The sequence below is a fragment of the Patella vulgata genome, chromosome 9, assembly GCF_932274485.2.
Source record: "Patella vulgata chromosome 9, xgPatVulg1.2, whole genome shotgun sequence".
Classification (NCBI taxonomy): Eukaryota; Metazoa; Mollusca; class Gastropoda; family Patellidae; genus Patella; species Patella vulgata.
The window spans coordinates 44,506,807-44,524,658 of record NC_065887.2 but is presented as its reverse complement, the minus strand read 5'-3'; the positions used below and the strand labels follow the sequence as shown (position 1 = coordinate 44,524,658).

The window sequence follows — 17,852 nt, the reverse complement described above, 5'->3', positions numbered from 1 at the left end:
TGAATCTAGTAACGAAATGAGTGGAAAATTGTTCAAATCTTTATCTGAAGAAATATCTAAACCATTAGGCAATAAATCCAATCTATCCTTAAAATATAAAAAAGAAGATGATATCTAGAAATTTGCAATTATCACTGCCGTCCTAGGAGAGAGCGAAGTGGGGTTTAACGTCCACTCGACACAGACTAGGTAATTTCAGGAATAACATTAATTCAATTTTATTTCAATAATTCGCTTACGGGTAGGGGTCTTTAGCAATTTGAGGATACCGGAGGACCCGGAGAAAACCCACGAGATTGGCTACCCTTCTCATTGTCACGTACAAGCTGAAAATCGAAACAACGTGCACGCGTAACCATTCTGCCACCCACCCCCATGTTATAGTGAGCCCAAGAACGTCTTCATGTTAGGTGACTATACTATACAAAATTTCCCCCGTACCACATTGTGTGGCGTATATCTGTCTTCAATAGTTCGCCTGGTAATGGAATATAGATGTTATATATTATTGTAGTCCCTACTAGAAGCCGTGATTGCTGAAAAAAAGACACATCTTTGTGATGGCTGAAAATGTCCAGTTAGAGTGTTTCAAGATGTAACGTAAGGTCGCCTTAAGCCAGCGTAACAAAAAGGCGACGATCGCCGACCTATTCGTCGAACTACCTTGTCGCCGACCCGCTGCTATCAAAACAAGGAAGTCGAGTAAGTCAGTAAGATGAAAAAAAAAAAAATATATATTTTCCTTTCATCTATTTTTTATTTGAAGTTATACAGTTATCACAAATTATTATAAAATTGAGGATGTAGAGAAGTTTATAACACTTTAAAAGTGATTATATCAAATTATTATACAATCGAGGATGTTTAGACGTTTATAAGGCTTTAAAAGTGATTATATCAAATATATAGAGATGACACCGGTCATTATTTTAAAATAGAGATGACATTGGTCATTATTTTAAAATAGAGATGACACTGGTCATTATTTTAACAAAGTTGGATCCCATATACATATAACTTGAAATTAAATCTTTCAAAATCAATTGTTACAAAATTAAATAGAAAGAGTAAAGCGACATGAAAATTACGTGAAAGTGAGCGATGAGATTCAGTATGCTAACTGTTGTTATTCACTTCTATACCAGGTAAATTCTGGTGAAATAATTAGTTGAGCAGGTTCAGGTGTATGACAGGTGCCCGCCCGACTCTCTGTGATCAGTCCTTTCAATTCACAGTAAATGAACAATTTCTTCAAAATAAATTGGAATTCATTGGTAAATTATACACATGGAGCCGCCATGGGTACGCCCTTCAATGTGACATATCCTAACATTTTTCTCGGGTCTGAAGCAATCTAAAGCTTCAATTTGCAGTAAATGGACACACTTTAATGACTTGAGGTGCAACAAGCGTCATTCTGGACTACAATTTATCACTGGCGCGGTACTTCTTTTGGCATGAGAGGTCCTTCTACAATTAAATCAGTGCTGAGATTACATAAACAACCAGTCGCCAGGATCCGAATGATGTAAGTGGTAGTAAGAGAACGATTTTATATTAAAGTCAATTTTATACATCAGAAAGGAGTTTCTTTATCGCCCAATTGTCTTTCTTTTGGTTTTACTTGTATTTCTGCATTTGTTCCTTCAGTTATTTCTCCTTCTTTTCCCCCACCTATGTCGTCTTCTTCTTCCGGTTCTCTTTCTTCATCAGGAACAAAACCATCGTTAGAGTCACCGCAGTCTATGTCGTCATGAGTGACGTCATCATCAAATACTAAATCAACTTCAGCTTGCGGTAAATTCACATTACAATTTGTCGTAAATTCTAATTCTGCGTCAACAACTGGCCATCTCATCATAAATTTCAGAACTTTGTCTCGGAAAATATTCTGAAATCTGACGTTAGAGGAATCCAGTGAAGGAATTGGCGGTTTTGTGAAAAAGAAAGAACGGAGAAGAAGTGGAATGAGACCCGTTGCAATGGTAGCAAATAATTTACTAGTGGGTGATACGTATAGTGTGTCTCCATACGCCAATAGTAGAATAAATAGAAAAAATAAAAATAGCACAATCCTTCCTAAATCCTTTAGGGCATCGATTATAGAAGATCTTATAGTTCCGGGACATCCGGGGCAATTTACTTTCGTCATTTCACGAAAGAACGCGTGTGGTATATACGGTATATCATTTCTATCTAAAAATAATACAATTCCCTTTATGCACATGCGTAGATAACCATTTTTAACATCCCATATTGCTTGGGGACTTTCATCAACGAGTCCGTTCTCTATGGAATTGTCGTCAACAAAATCTGCGGCTGTATGCTGAAACGCCATGTTAGTTTGGTCTTCATATCTTTTTCTTGACTCTGCTAACACGGATTCCTTTTTAACAGCGGTGACAGCCGGCAACAGAGACTTGTGATAAGTATCATACTTTCCAGTTAGGCTGTTAGAAGTGTCCCGGACATAAATCCCAATGAGTATACATAACGACACAATGCTCATTGCATCACTTAAGTTAATCAAGATATTGATGATACCCATACACACAGCATGTAGTAGAAAGTTAAATCCTATTGTTAAAATAACAAACACTGATAATAAAGTCAGACATAAAAACAACGATAATTTTGGTCCACAAGTAATCGGATTGGAGTAAAATTTAAAACCTTCCGAACAACATAGTTTCTTACATCGGCGAATCAGCATCCGCATAACAGGGGACGCAAAAATGGCGAAAACCAGGAGAATTAAAGGGCTGAGGAGGAGCCCTATTATAAAGAAAGGGACGAAAAATGTACCACATTTAGTGAAAGGTTTCCTCAAAAGTTCCAAAACTCTCATAGAAAGTGGTTTGTGTTTTTTATGTGATGAATTAATGGAGTCAGTCATGAGGTCTGCCATTTCTTCGTGAATACTGTTGGACATTATAGCTATAAGTACATACACTGCATACAACAAGCATAAAATGGCTGTTATGACTTTACCTGCCTCGGTTCCTATATAAAAACTAGATGTCTGACGTAGACCACAGGATTCTATTTGTTGTCCTAAGTCTTGATATTCCAGGCCGTCCGCTGACATCAAGTAGAAGAATGGGATGGCTGGAAGAGCGAGCACAGTATAGATGAATGTAGTGTTAAGTATATTCACACAGGACATGAGACGAATTGGTTTACTTGATTTCGTCAAACAGCCACAAATTGGGGTATCCAGACATTGCTTGATAGGTTTAACTCGGCGGATTTTACATCGAATAATCATATCATATAATAGTTTTGTCAGACTAATAGCCTGATCACTTTCTGATAAAATATCTACTCGATGAATTAATAGATCTATAGCTTTTATCTTGACTTCATAAATAGTATCTCTTACTATAGCTGCATTCTTCATACTTCTGGTTAGATCCCTCATTTGATCAAAAATGACGGATGGGACGCGGGTACCTTTTATGTTATATTTATCAGGGGTTTTCGTTTTAACAATTTTCAGAATCATCGGTGGAATGAGGTTAAACCTGAATATGGGACGTGCATATTTTTGAGGTAGGAATTTGGGAAAATAAAGAAAGAGAAATATTGTGACCAGGAGGAAAAAGAGTCGCAAGATCCAAACCGCCGCATCTTCCACTATATCAACACAATTTTCATTCAGTTTACAACAGTGATAAACTAATATTCCAAAACCTAGTTCGTTTTTAATAAACATTGAACACACCTCATTGAAATCTGTCCCTACAACTGATTGTAATAAACATTGTTCTGTATCAGAATGTGTCTTATTTCCGATGGTTATGGTTTTGTTTTTTGTTAATGGGATAAACGATTCAAAGAAGTTATAGTAATAATATATCAACAGAAGCAAACGATTTGATCTGTCGCCACGGACCAGAAACCATCTCGTAGGTTTAAATAATGGACAATCACTTCTGGTGTCGGTTGAATTCTGTAGATCCAGTTGGATTATTCTTTTATTGTCCACCAGTGCTGCATCTATGATGGAATTCAGATCAGCTGTACAGTTATCTCCCTTTACTATTGGCAGGAGCACACATATGCCGAATATGAATACAGCTTTCCAAAACATATCAACCATTTTAATTTCACAGTCGTCCGTTCCGTGATTAGTAACCAACAATGGAACAGCTTATATGGCGGCTGACTCTTCAGTGCTGGATGGTGTCGATGAGAAAGCTGAAAGATAATAAACATTATGTATTTATAATGAAGCACGCATTAGTCAGATCATAAAATAATTGATAATTTAAATCCTAACCCTGGAACTTCATTGTTACACAACAGGGGGTTACAGGTGACAGCTACCTTGATGTTACTAAATTGGGTTGTTCTTTCACAATTCTAACAATTTCTGAGAATGGGTCACTCACAGTTCAAGCCTTCGGTTATTTCTGAGAATGAGTCACTCACAATTCAAGCCTTCAGCTATTTCTGAAAATGAGTCACTCACAGTTCAAGCCTTCAGCTATTTCTCAGAATGGGTCACTCACAGTTCAAGCCTTCAGCTATTTCTCAGAATGAGTCACTCACATTTCAAACCCTCAGGTTTTTCTGAGAATGAGTCACTCACAGTTCAAGCCTTCAGCTATTTCTGAGAATGGGTCACTTACTTTATTTGACAGGCAACGAAACATACACCCACAGCAGCTAAGTCGCCCTGGAGTCAACAAGGGTTGTCGCATATTTTCTCTTTTGTCAGTAATGAGAACATTTACAACACATGAAAATCTGATTACGAGTAATATCCCATGAGGTAATTATCAAAAAAAACCCATTAGAATTAATTTCGATGGTTTGTCTCATGACCTTAAGCAATTTATATTAACTTTAGCCCCTAGGGCGTCCACAAGATTTTTTAAAGTTATCAAGGGCCATAACACTGGCATCGGAAGTCGTTGAAAAGGACTCTTTGTCTCGTGACCTTAAGCACTGTGTATAAGTATAAAGTCAATCAGATATGAACTTTAGCCTCAAGAGCTTCTACAAGATTTTTCAAAGAGATCAAGGGCTATAACTCCAGCACTAATTATTGAAAATAGTTGTCAATCAAAAGGCTTCTTTGTCTCATGACCTTAAACATTGCGTATAAATTTAAAGTCAATCGGATAATAACTTTAGGCTCTAGAGTGTCCAAAAGATATTTCAACGCGATCAAGGGCCATAACTCTGACAGTAATTATCGGAAATCTTTTAAATTCAATAGGATTCTGAGTCTCATAACCTAAAACACTGTGTATAAATTTAAAGTCAATCGTAGCCATAAGATATTTCAATGAGATCAAGGGCCACAACTCTGGCATTAACTATCGGAAATCGCTGAATATCTATAGACTTCTTCGACAATATATGACCACATTTCAACGTGGGAGTGTAAAAACAAGGTTGAAACAACCGCTTACAAATATGATAATAGTTCGCCCAAAATGCTTACGTATCTAAACTTTTTATATAAATTATATAATTTAGACCAGCGCGTTTCCTCGGCAGACGGTTGGGCGATAATAGCCTGGATAGACTTATGACGGTTTTAAATGTAGTTAACCCTAGTTACTATTATGTTTATTATGCAAATTAGTATTTTATAATCATAGTTTTACTGGTACTTTTCATATTCTTAGACGACGAGGGGTGCAGCTGTGACAACAGGTAGTGTCACATCCCTCGATTTGAAGTGCGTGTCGCGGGATAGTCGTAGAGGGCTTCCTACAAGTGACACACTGTAACCGATAGGGGCTTTAGAGGGTATTTCACTCCAACATAATCACTACGACTACCCAAACATTTCAACTCAAAAAGAACTGTAATCTAAAACATATAAGTGCAAATTACGACTCAAACATAACACTATTACAACAAATTAGTGCAAATAGTACATTATACAGAAATGTCTTGGATCAAGAGTGTTCTTTCGGTTGCCCCTCCCCACCATAAAGCAAATAACCTGTTTAGCGTGACGAAGAGAGAAGGGAAGGGAACATGAAGAAACAGCTAGGCGTCTGACACTCAAATGGCTATATTTATATATAATATACTGAATATCTAAGATTTATATACGTCCTTTAAATTTTATATAGGTGTTAGGTCATGCATGACATACTGCTCAACATATACGATAAAACGTAACCTAGATACAATCTACTACACGACTTGATTTAAATACTAGGCAGAACATATTCATGATTAAACTTAGTCAAGGTTTTCATGTACTGACACTATCCTGTCCCAAAACATCGACCAATGAAATTGGTTGTCTCTTCTTAGCCAGAATATGTTTACCTTTCAAAATGAACTGCGTATATGACAATTATTAAACAGCAAGATCTAGTAGATATTAGACTGTCCACCTGAATTAAAAAACATATCGCTGTTTTTGACAAAAATGTTAAAATTATTTCGAAATCTTAGTTAAAACTGTCAAAAGGTACCTTCATGCATTTAGAACACGGTCAGTAGGTGACACCTCACGACTATGTTTAAAATTAAATTTATCCAAACATTAATGTAAATATAATAGGAATACCAACCTGTCATACACCTGGAACACGTTTTACCGTTTTATGTTCCCAATGGCCTTTGCTGTCAAAATTGCAAATAATAGGGCGTGGCTATATTTGTTTTAAGTACGGGGTGTCGATTCTTGCTGTATAATGGCTATTGTGTTGGTTGTTGACCAGGAGAGAACCAGTTTTCTGATTTATACCAGTTTTCACCAAATGTTAAAAGATCCACTTTTGTTTGAGAATTTTTCGTGGGATTCCGAGCCTCACAGTTTTACAAGCTAAATAGTTGATGTTTCTAAAGACTAGGATTTATCTATCAAAGTCGTGCACAACTACGGATCGATAAATTTCTAAATTTCAAACTTTCCACCTATTAGACCTAATGGTGCAAACACAGACAAGCCGCAGGAAGATTTAGGATATATATATTTTAAAAAATAATTAGATCAATGCTAGGTGTATGATACATTCTAAAAAAAGTTCCGACTCTCCGCTGCATCAACCCTGTAAATAACCATTAAAAAGTATAGTGAGCAAGTCCGACATTTTGGAGTAGTCATAATGTCAATAACATGGATACAGATGACAGTAATGACAACAATACCACCTAAAATATCGCACAGCCAATTGTCCGATGTCCTGTTTTTCTATCCAATCGCAATTCATTCTAAAGGTATTAATTTTGTATATAATAATAAATAGTAAAAGTCTATCTATCTATATATATACATTTATATAATATTTACCTGTAACAAGAGTGTTGATGTTGATTATTAAATATTGATTGATTCTCCATGGTTACATCCCATCTCGGCTATCGACTTTTCTACTAACATGTTTTGAAACAATATGTCTATTTTAAGCAAAGCCGACGCATATCCTTGCCTTTGATTTATAAAATTCTGTTGTATGATTGGCTCACTGAGGTTGTTAGCTTGTATTTCAAGCGGCTATAGCCTTTTTTTCTAATAGATAATATAATCAACTATAGAAAACAGCCTTATACGATTCTTTAGGTAATTTATTCAGTCGTGTATAATATATACATAACTAGAAAGACATTTCTAAAGGCGTTTATTATCTCCATTTATTTGTCATACACGTATACGCCATGGGTTAGAGATTATGAAGTTATGAAGCGACATCTTCAACAATTTAAAGGCAATGGAAACTACATCAGTCACATTACTCGTATGGTCTGCAATAAAATAGTTTAGTCATTTGCTTTTTTTAAAAATGATAAAATTGTTTTTATTAATCTCTACTTCCGAATCTACAAGTTTAATGAATGAATGAATGAATGAATTGAATGTTGTGCACGAGGGGGTTTGCCAGGATCCTGTTAAGAAAATTTGACAGTTGACAATGCATGATGCCATCGTCGTCTCGAAATTACGTAGGCATACATACACATCGAACTCTTTAAAGAGAGAAATCCAACATCCTGTTTGATGTCAATTTTTATAATGAATTAATAGGATCACATTGTGATTCAATTTCATTGATGCAAAGCATTGCTTGTGATATCACATATTATGTCGTTATCATTATCTCGCCCTTTGAATGCCCAGCCCAGCCCAGCCCAGCCCAGCCCAACATCTGATGATAAAAGATAAATCACACAACCGTACCACTTTTCTCATAAAAGAGTTATTTTACAATATTTTTATGTAACTGAGTGGGGGAGGGAGGACTCCAGCTGGATCTATCCCTGAGAGCGTATCGACCTATTGTTTTGCAGCACAATGCTTTTATGAAAAGTAAGAAAATACACGCCAACAATTAGGCTGATGTTCGCCGCTTTTATCCCAAAATAAATAGATGTACACATATTTTAATATAAACTAAATGCACATTCACCTTTTTGTAAAGCATCGAGCAATCAAACTGCGTATCTATATTTCGCCTAGGGAGGAAATGCTCCGGATCGCAAATCGTTAAGGCTTTGGTGTAATGAAACTATATATCAAGTTGCACCCCCACCCCTCCTCCATTAGAAGCAAATGCTTCATGTGCCGAGAAAGTTTTGCTTCGTTTCATTGCTTATGTCTGCTTATCGGAAAATGTTAATAATTGTAGAAATTAGTCGTCAAGGTATTGATGTTTTACCACTCTCACCCTTCGTGTCCCACAGCATTCGTCTACAGCCTTGGTACAATAAACAGTTTAGGCGTATAGACTAGCAGAAATAGAAACAGTTCTAGATTTATATGTTCAAACATCATGTTGGACCAGATAAAGAGAACTTCTCCTCCCCATCTAATCATTATATTCAGTGTTTAACTTTCCAACAAATGGTTGATAGACTGATTAACAGACAGAGGTGTCCATAATATACCGCCATATTTTAATCTAACGGTTTACAAACACTGAAACATACATTATGTGAAACATGTGAAAATAAAAATGAGACAGTCAAAAATTTAGAATCTGGAGCCGCCATGGGTCCACCCCGCACTGTGACGTGATGAAACCATTACCTAATAAACCAGATATTTTAACCACCGTCTCTCCCACTAGAAGAATATATTAATTTCGTTTTGAGATCAAATTCTATTTATTGGAAGCTATTGATCTGGAAATATAGCAATACAATGTTTTATAAACATCAATTATAATAAAATATATACATATACAATAACTGAGACATTTTTAATATTAAAAGATAAAAATTGATTATATTCAAATTATATATACGAATTAAGATAAAAAAAAAAATCTGTTTTACTTCTGATAACCATAATCTCTTCAGATTATGATTGGCTATCCCTTTGAACCTGGCACCCCTCTATACAATGACAGTGTATCCGATTCTAATGTGTGTGTATGTGCTGGGGGGGGGGGGTGAGGATGGGTATGCTAATATTTTGTTATTCTATACTTTGCCAGGTCTGACGCAATGTAAAACTTCAATACACAGAAAATGGGGACACGTTTATGACTGTTTTTCTCGTGGCGGAATCGTCAATCAGTCGCCAGGATACGAGTGATGTTAGTGGTAGTTTGGAATGTGTTACCAAGAGAGCGATTTTATATTAAAGTCAATTTTATACATCAGAAAGGGGTTTCTTTATCGCCCAATTGTCTTTCTTTGGGTTTTACTGGTAGTTCTGCATTTGTTCCTTCAATGATTTCTCCTTTTTCTCCACCTACTTCGTCTTCTTCCAGTTCTCCATCTTCATCAGGAACAAAACCATCGTTAGAGTCACCACAGTCTATGTCGTCATGAGTGACGTCATCATCAAATATTAAATCAACTTCAGCTTGCGGTAAATTCACATTACAATTTGTTGTGAATTCTAATTCTACGTCAACAACTGGCCATCTCATCATAAATTTCAGAACTTTGTCTCGGAAAATATTCTGAAATCTGACATTAGAGGCATCCAGTGAAGGAATTGGCGGTTTTTTGAAAAAGAAAGAACGGAGAAGAAGTGGAATGAGACCCGTTGCAATGGTAGCAAATAATTTACTAGTGGGTGATACGTATAGTGTGTCTCCATACGCCAATAGTAGAATAAATAGAAAAAATAAAAATAGCACAATCCTTCCTAAATCCTTCAGGGCTTCAATTATAGAAGATCTTATAGTTCCGGGACATCCGGGGCAATTTATTTTCGTCATTTCACGAAAGAACGCGTGTGGTATATACGGTATATCATTTCTATCTAAAAATAATACAATTCCCTTTATGCACATGCGTAGATAACCATTTTTAACATCCCATATCGCTGGAGGACTTTCATCAACAAGTCCGTTCTCTATGGAATTGTCGTCAACAAAATCTGCGGCTGTATGCTGAAACGCCATGTTAGTTTGGTCTTCATATCTTTTTCTTGACTCTGCTAACACGGATTCCTTTTTAACAGCGGTGACATCCAGCAATAGAGACTTGTGATATGCATCATACTTTCCAGTTAGGCTGTTAGAAGTGTCCCGGACATAAATCCCAATGAGTATACATAACGACACAATGCTCATTGCATCACTTAAGTTAATCAAGATATTGATGATACCCATACACACAGCATGTAATAAAAAGTTAAATCCTATTGTTAAAATAACAAACACTGATAATAAGGTCAGACATAAAAACGATGATAATTTTGGTCCACAAGTAATCGGATTGGAGTAAAATTTGAAACCTTCAGAGCAACATAGTTTCTTACATGGGCGAATCAGCATCCGCATAACAGGAGACGCAAAAATGGCGAAAACCAGGAGGATTAAAGGACTGAGGAGGAGCCCTATTATAAAAAAAGGGACGAAAAATGTACCACATTTAGTAAAAGGTTTCGTCAAAAGTTCCAAAACACGCATAGAAAGTGGTTTGTGTTTTTTGTGTGATGAATTAATTGAGTCAGTCATGAGGTCTGCCATTTCTTCTTGAATACTGTTGGACATTATAGCTATAAGTACATACACTGCATACAACAAGCATAAAATGGCTGTTATGACTTTACCTGCCTCGGTTCCTATATAAAAACTAGATGTCTGACGTAGACCACAGGATTCTATTTGTTGTCCTAAGTCTTGATATTCCAGGCCGTCCGCTGACATCAAGTAAAAGAATGGGATGGCTGGAAGAGCGAGCACAGTATAGATGAATGTAGTGTTAAGTATATTCAAACAGGACATGAGACGAATTGGTTTACTTGATTTCGTCAAACAGCCACAAATTGGGGTATCCAGACATTGCTTGATAGGTTTAACTCGGCGGATTTTACATCGAATAATCATATCATATAATAGTTTTGTCAGACTAATAGCCTGATCACTTTCTGATAAAATATCTACTCGATGAATTAATAGATCTACAGCTTTTATCTTGACTTCATAAATAGTATCTCTTACTATAGCTGCATTCTTCATACTTCTGGTTAGATCCCTCATTTGATCAAAAATGACGGATGGGACGCGGGTACCTTTTATGTTATATTTATCAGGGGTTTTCGTTTTAACAATTTTCAGAATCATCGGTGGAATGAGGTTAAACCTGAATATGGGACGTGCATATTTTTGAGGTAGGAATTTGGGGAAATAAAGAAAGAGAAATATTGTGACCAGGAGGAAAAAGAGTCGCAAGATCCAAACCGCCGCATCTTCCACTATATCAACACAATTTTCATTCAGTTTACAACAGTGATAAACTAATATTCCAAAACCTAATTGGTTTTTAATAAACATTGAACACACCTCATTGAAATCTGTCCCTACAACTGATTGTAATAAACATTGTTCTGTATCAGAATGTGTCTTATTTCCGATGGTTATGGTTTTGTTTTTTGTTAATGGGATAAACGATTCAAAGAAGTTATAGTAATAATATATCAACAGAAGCAAACGATTTGATCTGTCGCCACGGACCAGAAACCATCTCGTAGGTTTAAATAATGGACAATCACTTCTGGTGTCGGTTGAATTCTGTAGATCCAGTTGGATTATTCTTTTATTGTCAACAAGTGCTGCATCTATGATGGAGTTCAGATCCGCTGTACAGTTATACCCCTTTACTATTGGCAGGAGCACACATATGCCGAATATGAATCCAGCTTTCCAAAACATATCAACCATTTTAATTTCACAGTCGTCCTTTCCGTGATTAGTAACCAACAATAGAACAGCTTATGTGGCGGCTGACTCTTCAGTGCTTGATGTTGTCGGTGAGAAAGCTGAAAGATAATAAACATTATTGTTAGCGCACAACTTCGATGACAAGGTACGGTGCACAATTTGATACTTATATACAATAAACTGAAATACAAATAAGACATGCACGAAAATAAACATTAAGGAGCTCAGACAAGTAGAGGGGGCGTGGGGTGGGGGAAGTTGTTTATGCATTTTTTATGTAAGAACTTAACTCAAATTGAAATAGGGACAGTTTATTAGTCAGTGTGTAATTAACCTAGCAACAGTTTATTAATCAGTGAGTTATTCACCTAGCAACAGTGTATTAATCAGTGTGTAATTAACCTAGTAACAGTTTATTAATTAGTGAGTTATTAACCTAGCAACAGTTTATTAATTAGTTATTCACTTAGCAACAGTTTATTAATTAGTCCCTAGTCAGTTATGCACCTAGCAACAGTTTATTAATTAGTGAGTTATTAACCTAGCAGCAGTTTATTAATTAGTGAGTTATTAACCTAGCAACAGTTTATTAATTAGTTATTCACTTAGCAACAGTTTATTAATTAGTCCCTAGTCAGTTATGCACCTAGCAACAGTTTATTAATTAGTGAGTTATTAACCTAGCAGCAGTTTATTAATTAGTGAGTTATTAACCTAGCAGCAGTTTATTAAAGATACATTATGGGAGATAAGATAAAGAGATGGCAGTTCGCGCTATAATAGTTAAAAACTAGATAGTATAAAGGTAATTTGCTGAAAATTTCAGTCAAATTGATCCACTATGAGCCGAGAAAGAAGCGGGTGAAATTTTTGCATAGTCTCGGTCATCATTACTAAAATCATTAATATAAACAGCATAGTCTCGATTATCCACTTTTTTTTAATTAATTATCAATGGCCGTTAGCGGCATATAGGAATCTAATCCAGCCAACATCGAAGGCTAGCCTTGACATCGAGAGTTTATTATGGTCTGGATAAGTTAATTAATGCCTAATTGATAATTTAAATAACATTTCAGGCCGAAAGAAAGACTTGTAATAAGCAGATTTTGCTCTTGGATAATGCATGTTTAATTAGTGAGTTATTAACCTAGCAACGGTTTATTAATTAGTGAGTTGTTAACCTAGCAATAGTTTATTAATTAGTGAGTTATTAACCTAGCAGCAGTTTTTTAATTAGTGAGTTGTTAACCTAGCAATAGTTTATTAATTAGTGTGTGAAGAACACCAGAGAGGAAAGAATTGAAATTATCCAGCCATATGGATTGATTTCTGTTTTTGTTGCATGGTTTGTGATAATTTTTCTAATCTGACTAATTTTCCTTATAATATAGTAGTAATATACTATCTTCAGCCAGGAATATAGGTGTTTTATAATATAGTAGTAATATACTATCTGCGCTTCCATACACATCATTCTTGGCTGAAGAAGATGGGGTCACTGTCACCAAAAGAAATCAACTTATTGCATGCCCCACTTTGTGTAGCGGTTGTTTAAACAGTAAACACATATTCTGTTTTCTCAGAATTTAACCTAGATGTAACAGTAATATAATAAAACAGTACATAACACAGAAATATGTCCATAAGAGATTTGTTCGGGTTGCTTCACCCACCACCAAAGCACACTTGAGGTTAAGAAAGGGAATAAGAACAGCCAGTTAGGCCTTTCACATTACATACTGAATAAGCTATATCTAAGATTTATACATTGTATATACTTCCTTTAAGTTTTATATTGGTCTTAGGTCATTTTAATATATTATATGACTATAATAAGTTTTAAATATGCCTTGGTTCATGCATCAGTAATTGCTGGAAATTGACACCCAAAATAACCTGGGTGTATGATAGATTGCATGTGAATATAAGTAAAACCAGTGGTTACTAGGCAGGATACGCCCACATTTTGCAAGAGATGGATAGAGAACAAGCTAAAAACAAACAGGATGTTTTGTACAATCAGGGGCAATAATCCAGAAAGTTATGGTCTGAAATGCGCAAATATCAAAAGGGACTGAGATCTTTGGGATATAAATAGAAAATCTCCTACGAGTCTTTTTTGATATAAAAAAATATCAACACAAGTTGATAAAGTAACAAAAAACGAGGCTCTGCAAAGGTTTTTTTACTTTATCAACGAGTGTTGATATTTTTTGATATAAAAAAAGACGAGTAGGAGATTTTATTTATCACCCAATCCTTTCTTACATGCGCAAATAAGTAAATATAATTCTTTGCTATAAGACTTCACTGTTACTGAACCTGATTACATTACGGCGTAGTGATACATCATTTTTTGACAGCAATTCAACCATTGCAAAGTCCTTTATATTGACCCAGTGTTTCCATCAAAGTCAATTAAATAAAACAAAAAACATTTTTAATAAAAAAAAAAATGAACTGTTCTTTGAAAATACAAAAAAGTAGTTCCTTTTGTACTGACCAATCAAATTCACATAAGCGATATCTACTGTAGAATGGATTATTGGGTGATAAAGATATGTTTTAAGTTTCATCAGAATCGGATAAAAATTGTGACCTCTAGAGAGTCCACAACCTTCGTTTTGCATACTTTTACACCATTTGCTTACAAAGAGCGGCCATTTTGAAAATGTGGGCATATAAAAACAAGTATTTGGTGAATGGCTGGTGTATAAATGGAGGGTGTAGAGCACAAGTGATCTAACTACCAACCATTTTAGTTGGTTGTTTGATTAATTGTGCTCTAGACCCTCCAAATATTTTGAACAATAATTCGACTAATGTCAGGTGTATAATATATTCTCAAAACTTCCGAATGAACTTTTGAAATTGACAGTGTCGGGTTGAAATGAAGAGAGATGCTGGGCTATTCCATTTATAAGGCCCCTACCAATACCCCAAAATCGCAAGTAAACACAATTGAGCTAAGTCGAGGATAAATCTTGAAACCCTCCCAGACTGCCACGCCTACAGATATATCTTTAAGGTCCTCCCAGACTGCCAAGCCTACAGGTACAGGGGCGGATCTAGGAATTTTGAAAAGGGGGGGGGGGCGCAAAATGAGGGCACTGACCGCGGAGACGGGGCACGCCGCTGAGAGGGGGGGGCAAGAAATTATCCGTCATTTCCTTGCACCTGTAGACTTTCCAAGAGCTATTTGGCTGATATTTTCGTCTAAGTAAATGTTCGGAAATCGTTGAAAAAGAGCCTTAAAATCGAGCAAAAAAGCCAGTTGAACATGCTACTCGAAAATTGTCAAGGCGAGCAGTTATTGTTAAAATGGTATATTTCACTCCTTAAATACGGAATAAATAAAGTTGGTACATGATGGGAAAAAAGACGATTCTATTCCCTAGCCACTTTACTACCTGTGTACTGTCCACACATGAAACAATGCTACATCAAGTTGCACTCATGCGCGTCGGTGATGGGCATGAGTGTATACGGCGCGAATTTCACAAGATGCTATCATTGATGTCTGTCTATAGTCACTCTATAGGATTAGGGCACCGTCAGCTAAACAACAAGAATTCCTTTGAAAGTGGAAGCATTAATTAGACCAGACTGGTGTGTTTAAGTCGATGGTTTGAGTCATTTGGGATCCCTGCAACGGGTTTAAACGGACATATTTGGGTCTGAGAAAATGCACTTTCAGCAGTAAAAAAGGGCACTGTCGAAAATAAGGGGGGGGGGCCTCTTAGGTAAATCCGGTACTGAAAACTGATAAACAGATCTTAAGGTTCTGACACTGCGCTGTCACCAACCTTAAAAGAACCATTAAAAACAGTAGTCATAATATGTTTTTAATTTTGACACAGACGGCAGTAGTGACAACGAAATTGTTTAAAATGGTCACATTAGCTAATTGTCCAATACTGTCTATCTAAAGTTTATTGTAAAGGTATACAATAATAAATAACAAAACTCTAATATTTACCTGTAACAAGAGTTGATGATTAAATATGGATTGATTCTCTATGTTAACATTCCACCTCCCCTTTCGATGTTTTGAAACGATCTAAATGTAGGTCTATTTTAAGAAAATCAGGCGCATATCTACGGTGGCTGGGACAGGACACTCCAAGACGCTATTTCTCCCAAAGTACCTCGTTCGATCGACTTTTTATCTCGATCAATCGACGTTCTACATCGATCGATCGACTTTTTTACCTAGATCGATCGACGACCTGTCTTGGCTTCGCCAAGCGTTTTTTAAAGTTTTTATTTACGTTGCGAAACAGAACTTGCCAAGAGTGGGTTTGTTCACCCACCAACAGGGAACGTGAGCTAGATTTAGACTTTCGTGAGACAGGTTAGTTTTACCTAACTGGCAGGGAATCATTCGAGCGGGTACGAACCGGTAGGACTGACTAGTACGAGAGGAACGTTGGTCCGGGATTGAAAGCGTTGGTGCTTGGTGGTTTATTGCCATTGTGGCTTTGCCTTTGCCTTTGTTATGGTTGAAAGCTTGCCTCTAAGCCGGAATCCGCGTCTGATAATATGATATTGACTTTTCAACTCTGTATAAAATTATGTTAAGGCACGGACTGGCGATGATCTAATTAAACATGTAATTAATCCCATATGTCATTTAAAAACTACATAGTACATATGATCTGTACACACGCTCCGCTTTACTTCAAAGGAATACGCACTGGTCAGTAAGCTGAACTAAACTGATCTCTATTATCACTAAGATAGTGTTACAGTAGCGCCGCTGTCCGTGCAAAATTTCCCTCGTAGCATACTGTATGGCATATGCCCGTGTTCATTATTCCAACCGGAGCAGAGAACAGTAGGACGTTAAACCCCATTTCGGCAGGGCGAGTTCCTGTCTCGACTCGGAGTTTGAGAGGCGGACGGGCAGGGATTCTTCAGACCAGCCAAGGGCGATGATATTTCGTCCTAGTAGCCAGTCTCGGAGTTTGAGAGAGACATACAGAGAAATGACTTCCGGTGCTACACGAGGCGATGGGCGTGTCTCGGAGTAGTCGTCGCGAGACCCGTCGTTGGCTAAATGACGGTGAATGCCAATGTTAGGTTTTTCCGCCTGGCTGATTGGTCTTTAGACAGTAATTGGATCGATCGAAATATTAAAATCGTTAAATGTCCTTTCTCAGCCACCGTACACACACTTGCCTTGAGTATTTCCTGGTATTGACAAGTTCAAGGATATCGGTTGTTAGGTTGAATTGAAGCGACCATAGCCTTTTATTTGGGTTATAAACATTTCCTGTTTACTGTGTAAATAGCTAATTTACTACACACCACATGCACATTTAAAGGAACTAAGTTTTTAACTCAATTAGAATTCAATATTGATCATTTTCTATCAATGTTGATGTTCTTATCATGTCGTAAAACTATAGCATCCTACTATCCAATATTTAAGACAAAATTAAAATTTTATAATCAGTACACGAGTCGTGTACTATATGGTTTCGGGTGCCATTTTGTAATGAACAAATAGAAACATAACCTACAACCAGGGGCGCCGGAATGGCGCGAGGGCCAGGGTACCAAAAGATAGGGGGGTGGGTCTAGAAAATTTTGAAATTTGTCAATTTCGAGAATGCTGTTTAGAGCGCCTCTAGCATTTCAAATTCCAACATAAAATCCTTTAAAATACATGACAATGAAAGAGACAAAAGTCTGATTATTCACAATTTTCGTATCATGAGCAATTCATCTCATAAAAAATTCTTTTTA

The 17,852-nt window shown here is 36.5% G+C and overlaps 2 protein-coding genes across 3 annotated transcripts; both read right to left on the bottom strand.

The window, feature by feature from the left end:
* Positions 1-761: 761 nt before the first annotated feature.
* Positions 762-7,429, bottom strand: LOC126832524 (uncharacterized). 2 transcript variants are annotated; one of them, XM_050563335.2, is made up of 2 exons: positions 7,271-7,429; positions 762-4,200 (listed from the first exon to the last, which is right to left on the bottom strand). In XM_050563335.2, the coding sequence occupies exon 2, from the start codon at positions 4,100-4,102 to the stop codon at positions 1,577-1,579; it is 2,526 nt and encodes an 841-aa protein (XP_050419292.2). In that variant the 5' UTR covers positions 4,103-4,200; positions 7,271-7,429; the 3' UTR covers positions 762-1,576. The 2 variants fall into 2 exon arrangements, with proteins under 2 accessions (XP_050419292.2, XP_055959141.1); XM_056103166.1 differs by lacking the exon at positions 7,271-7,429 and adding an exon at positions 6,301-6,371.
* Positions 7,430-9,060: 1,631 nt separating this feature from the next.
* On the bottom strand, positions 9,061-16,191 carry LOC130010479 (uncharacterized). Its single transcript, XM_056103165.1, has 2 exons — positions 16,081-16,191; positions 9,061-12,196 (listed from the first exon to the last, which is right to left on the bottom strand). Exon 2 carries the CDS (start codon positions 12,096-12,098, stop codon positions 9,579-9,581), a length of 2,520 nt encoding a protein of 839 aa, XP_055959140.1. The 5' UTR covers positions 12,099-12,196; positions 16,081-16,191; the 3' UTR covers positions 9,061-9,578.
* Positions 16,192-17,852: the final 1,661 nt, after the last annotated feature.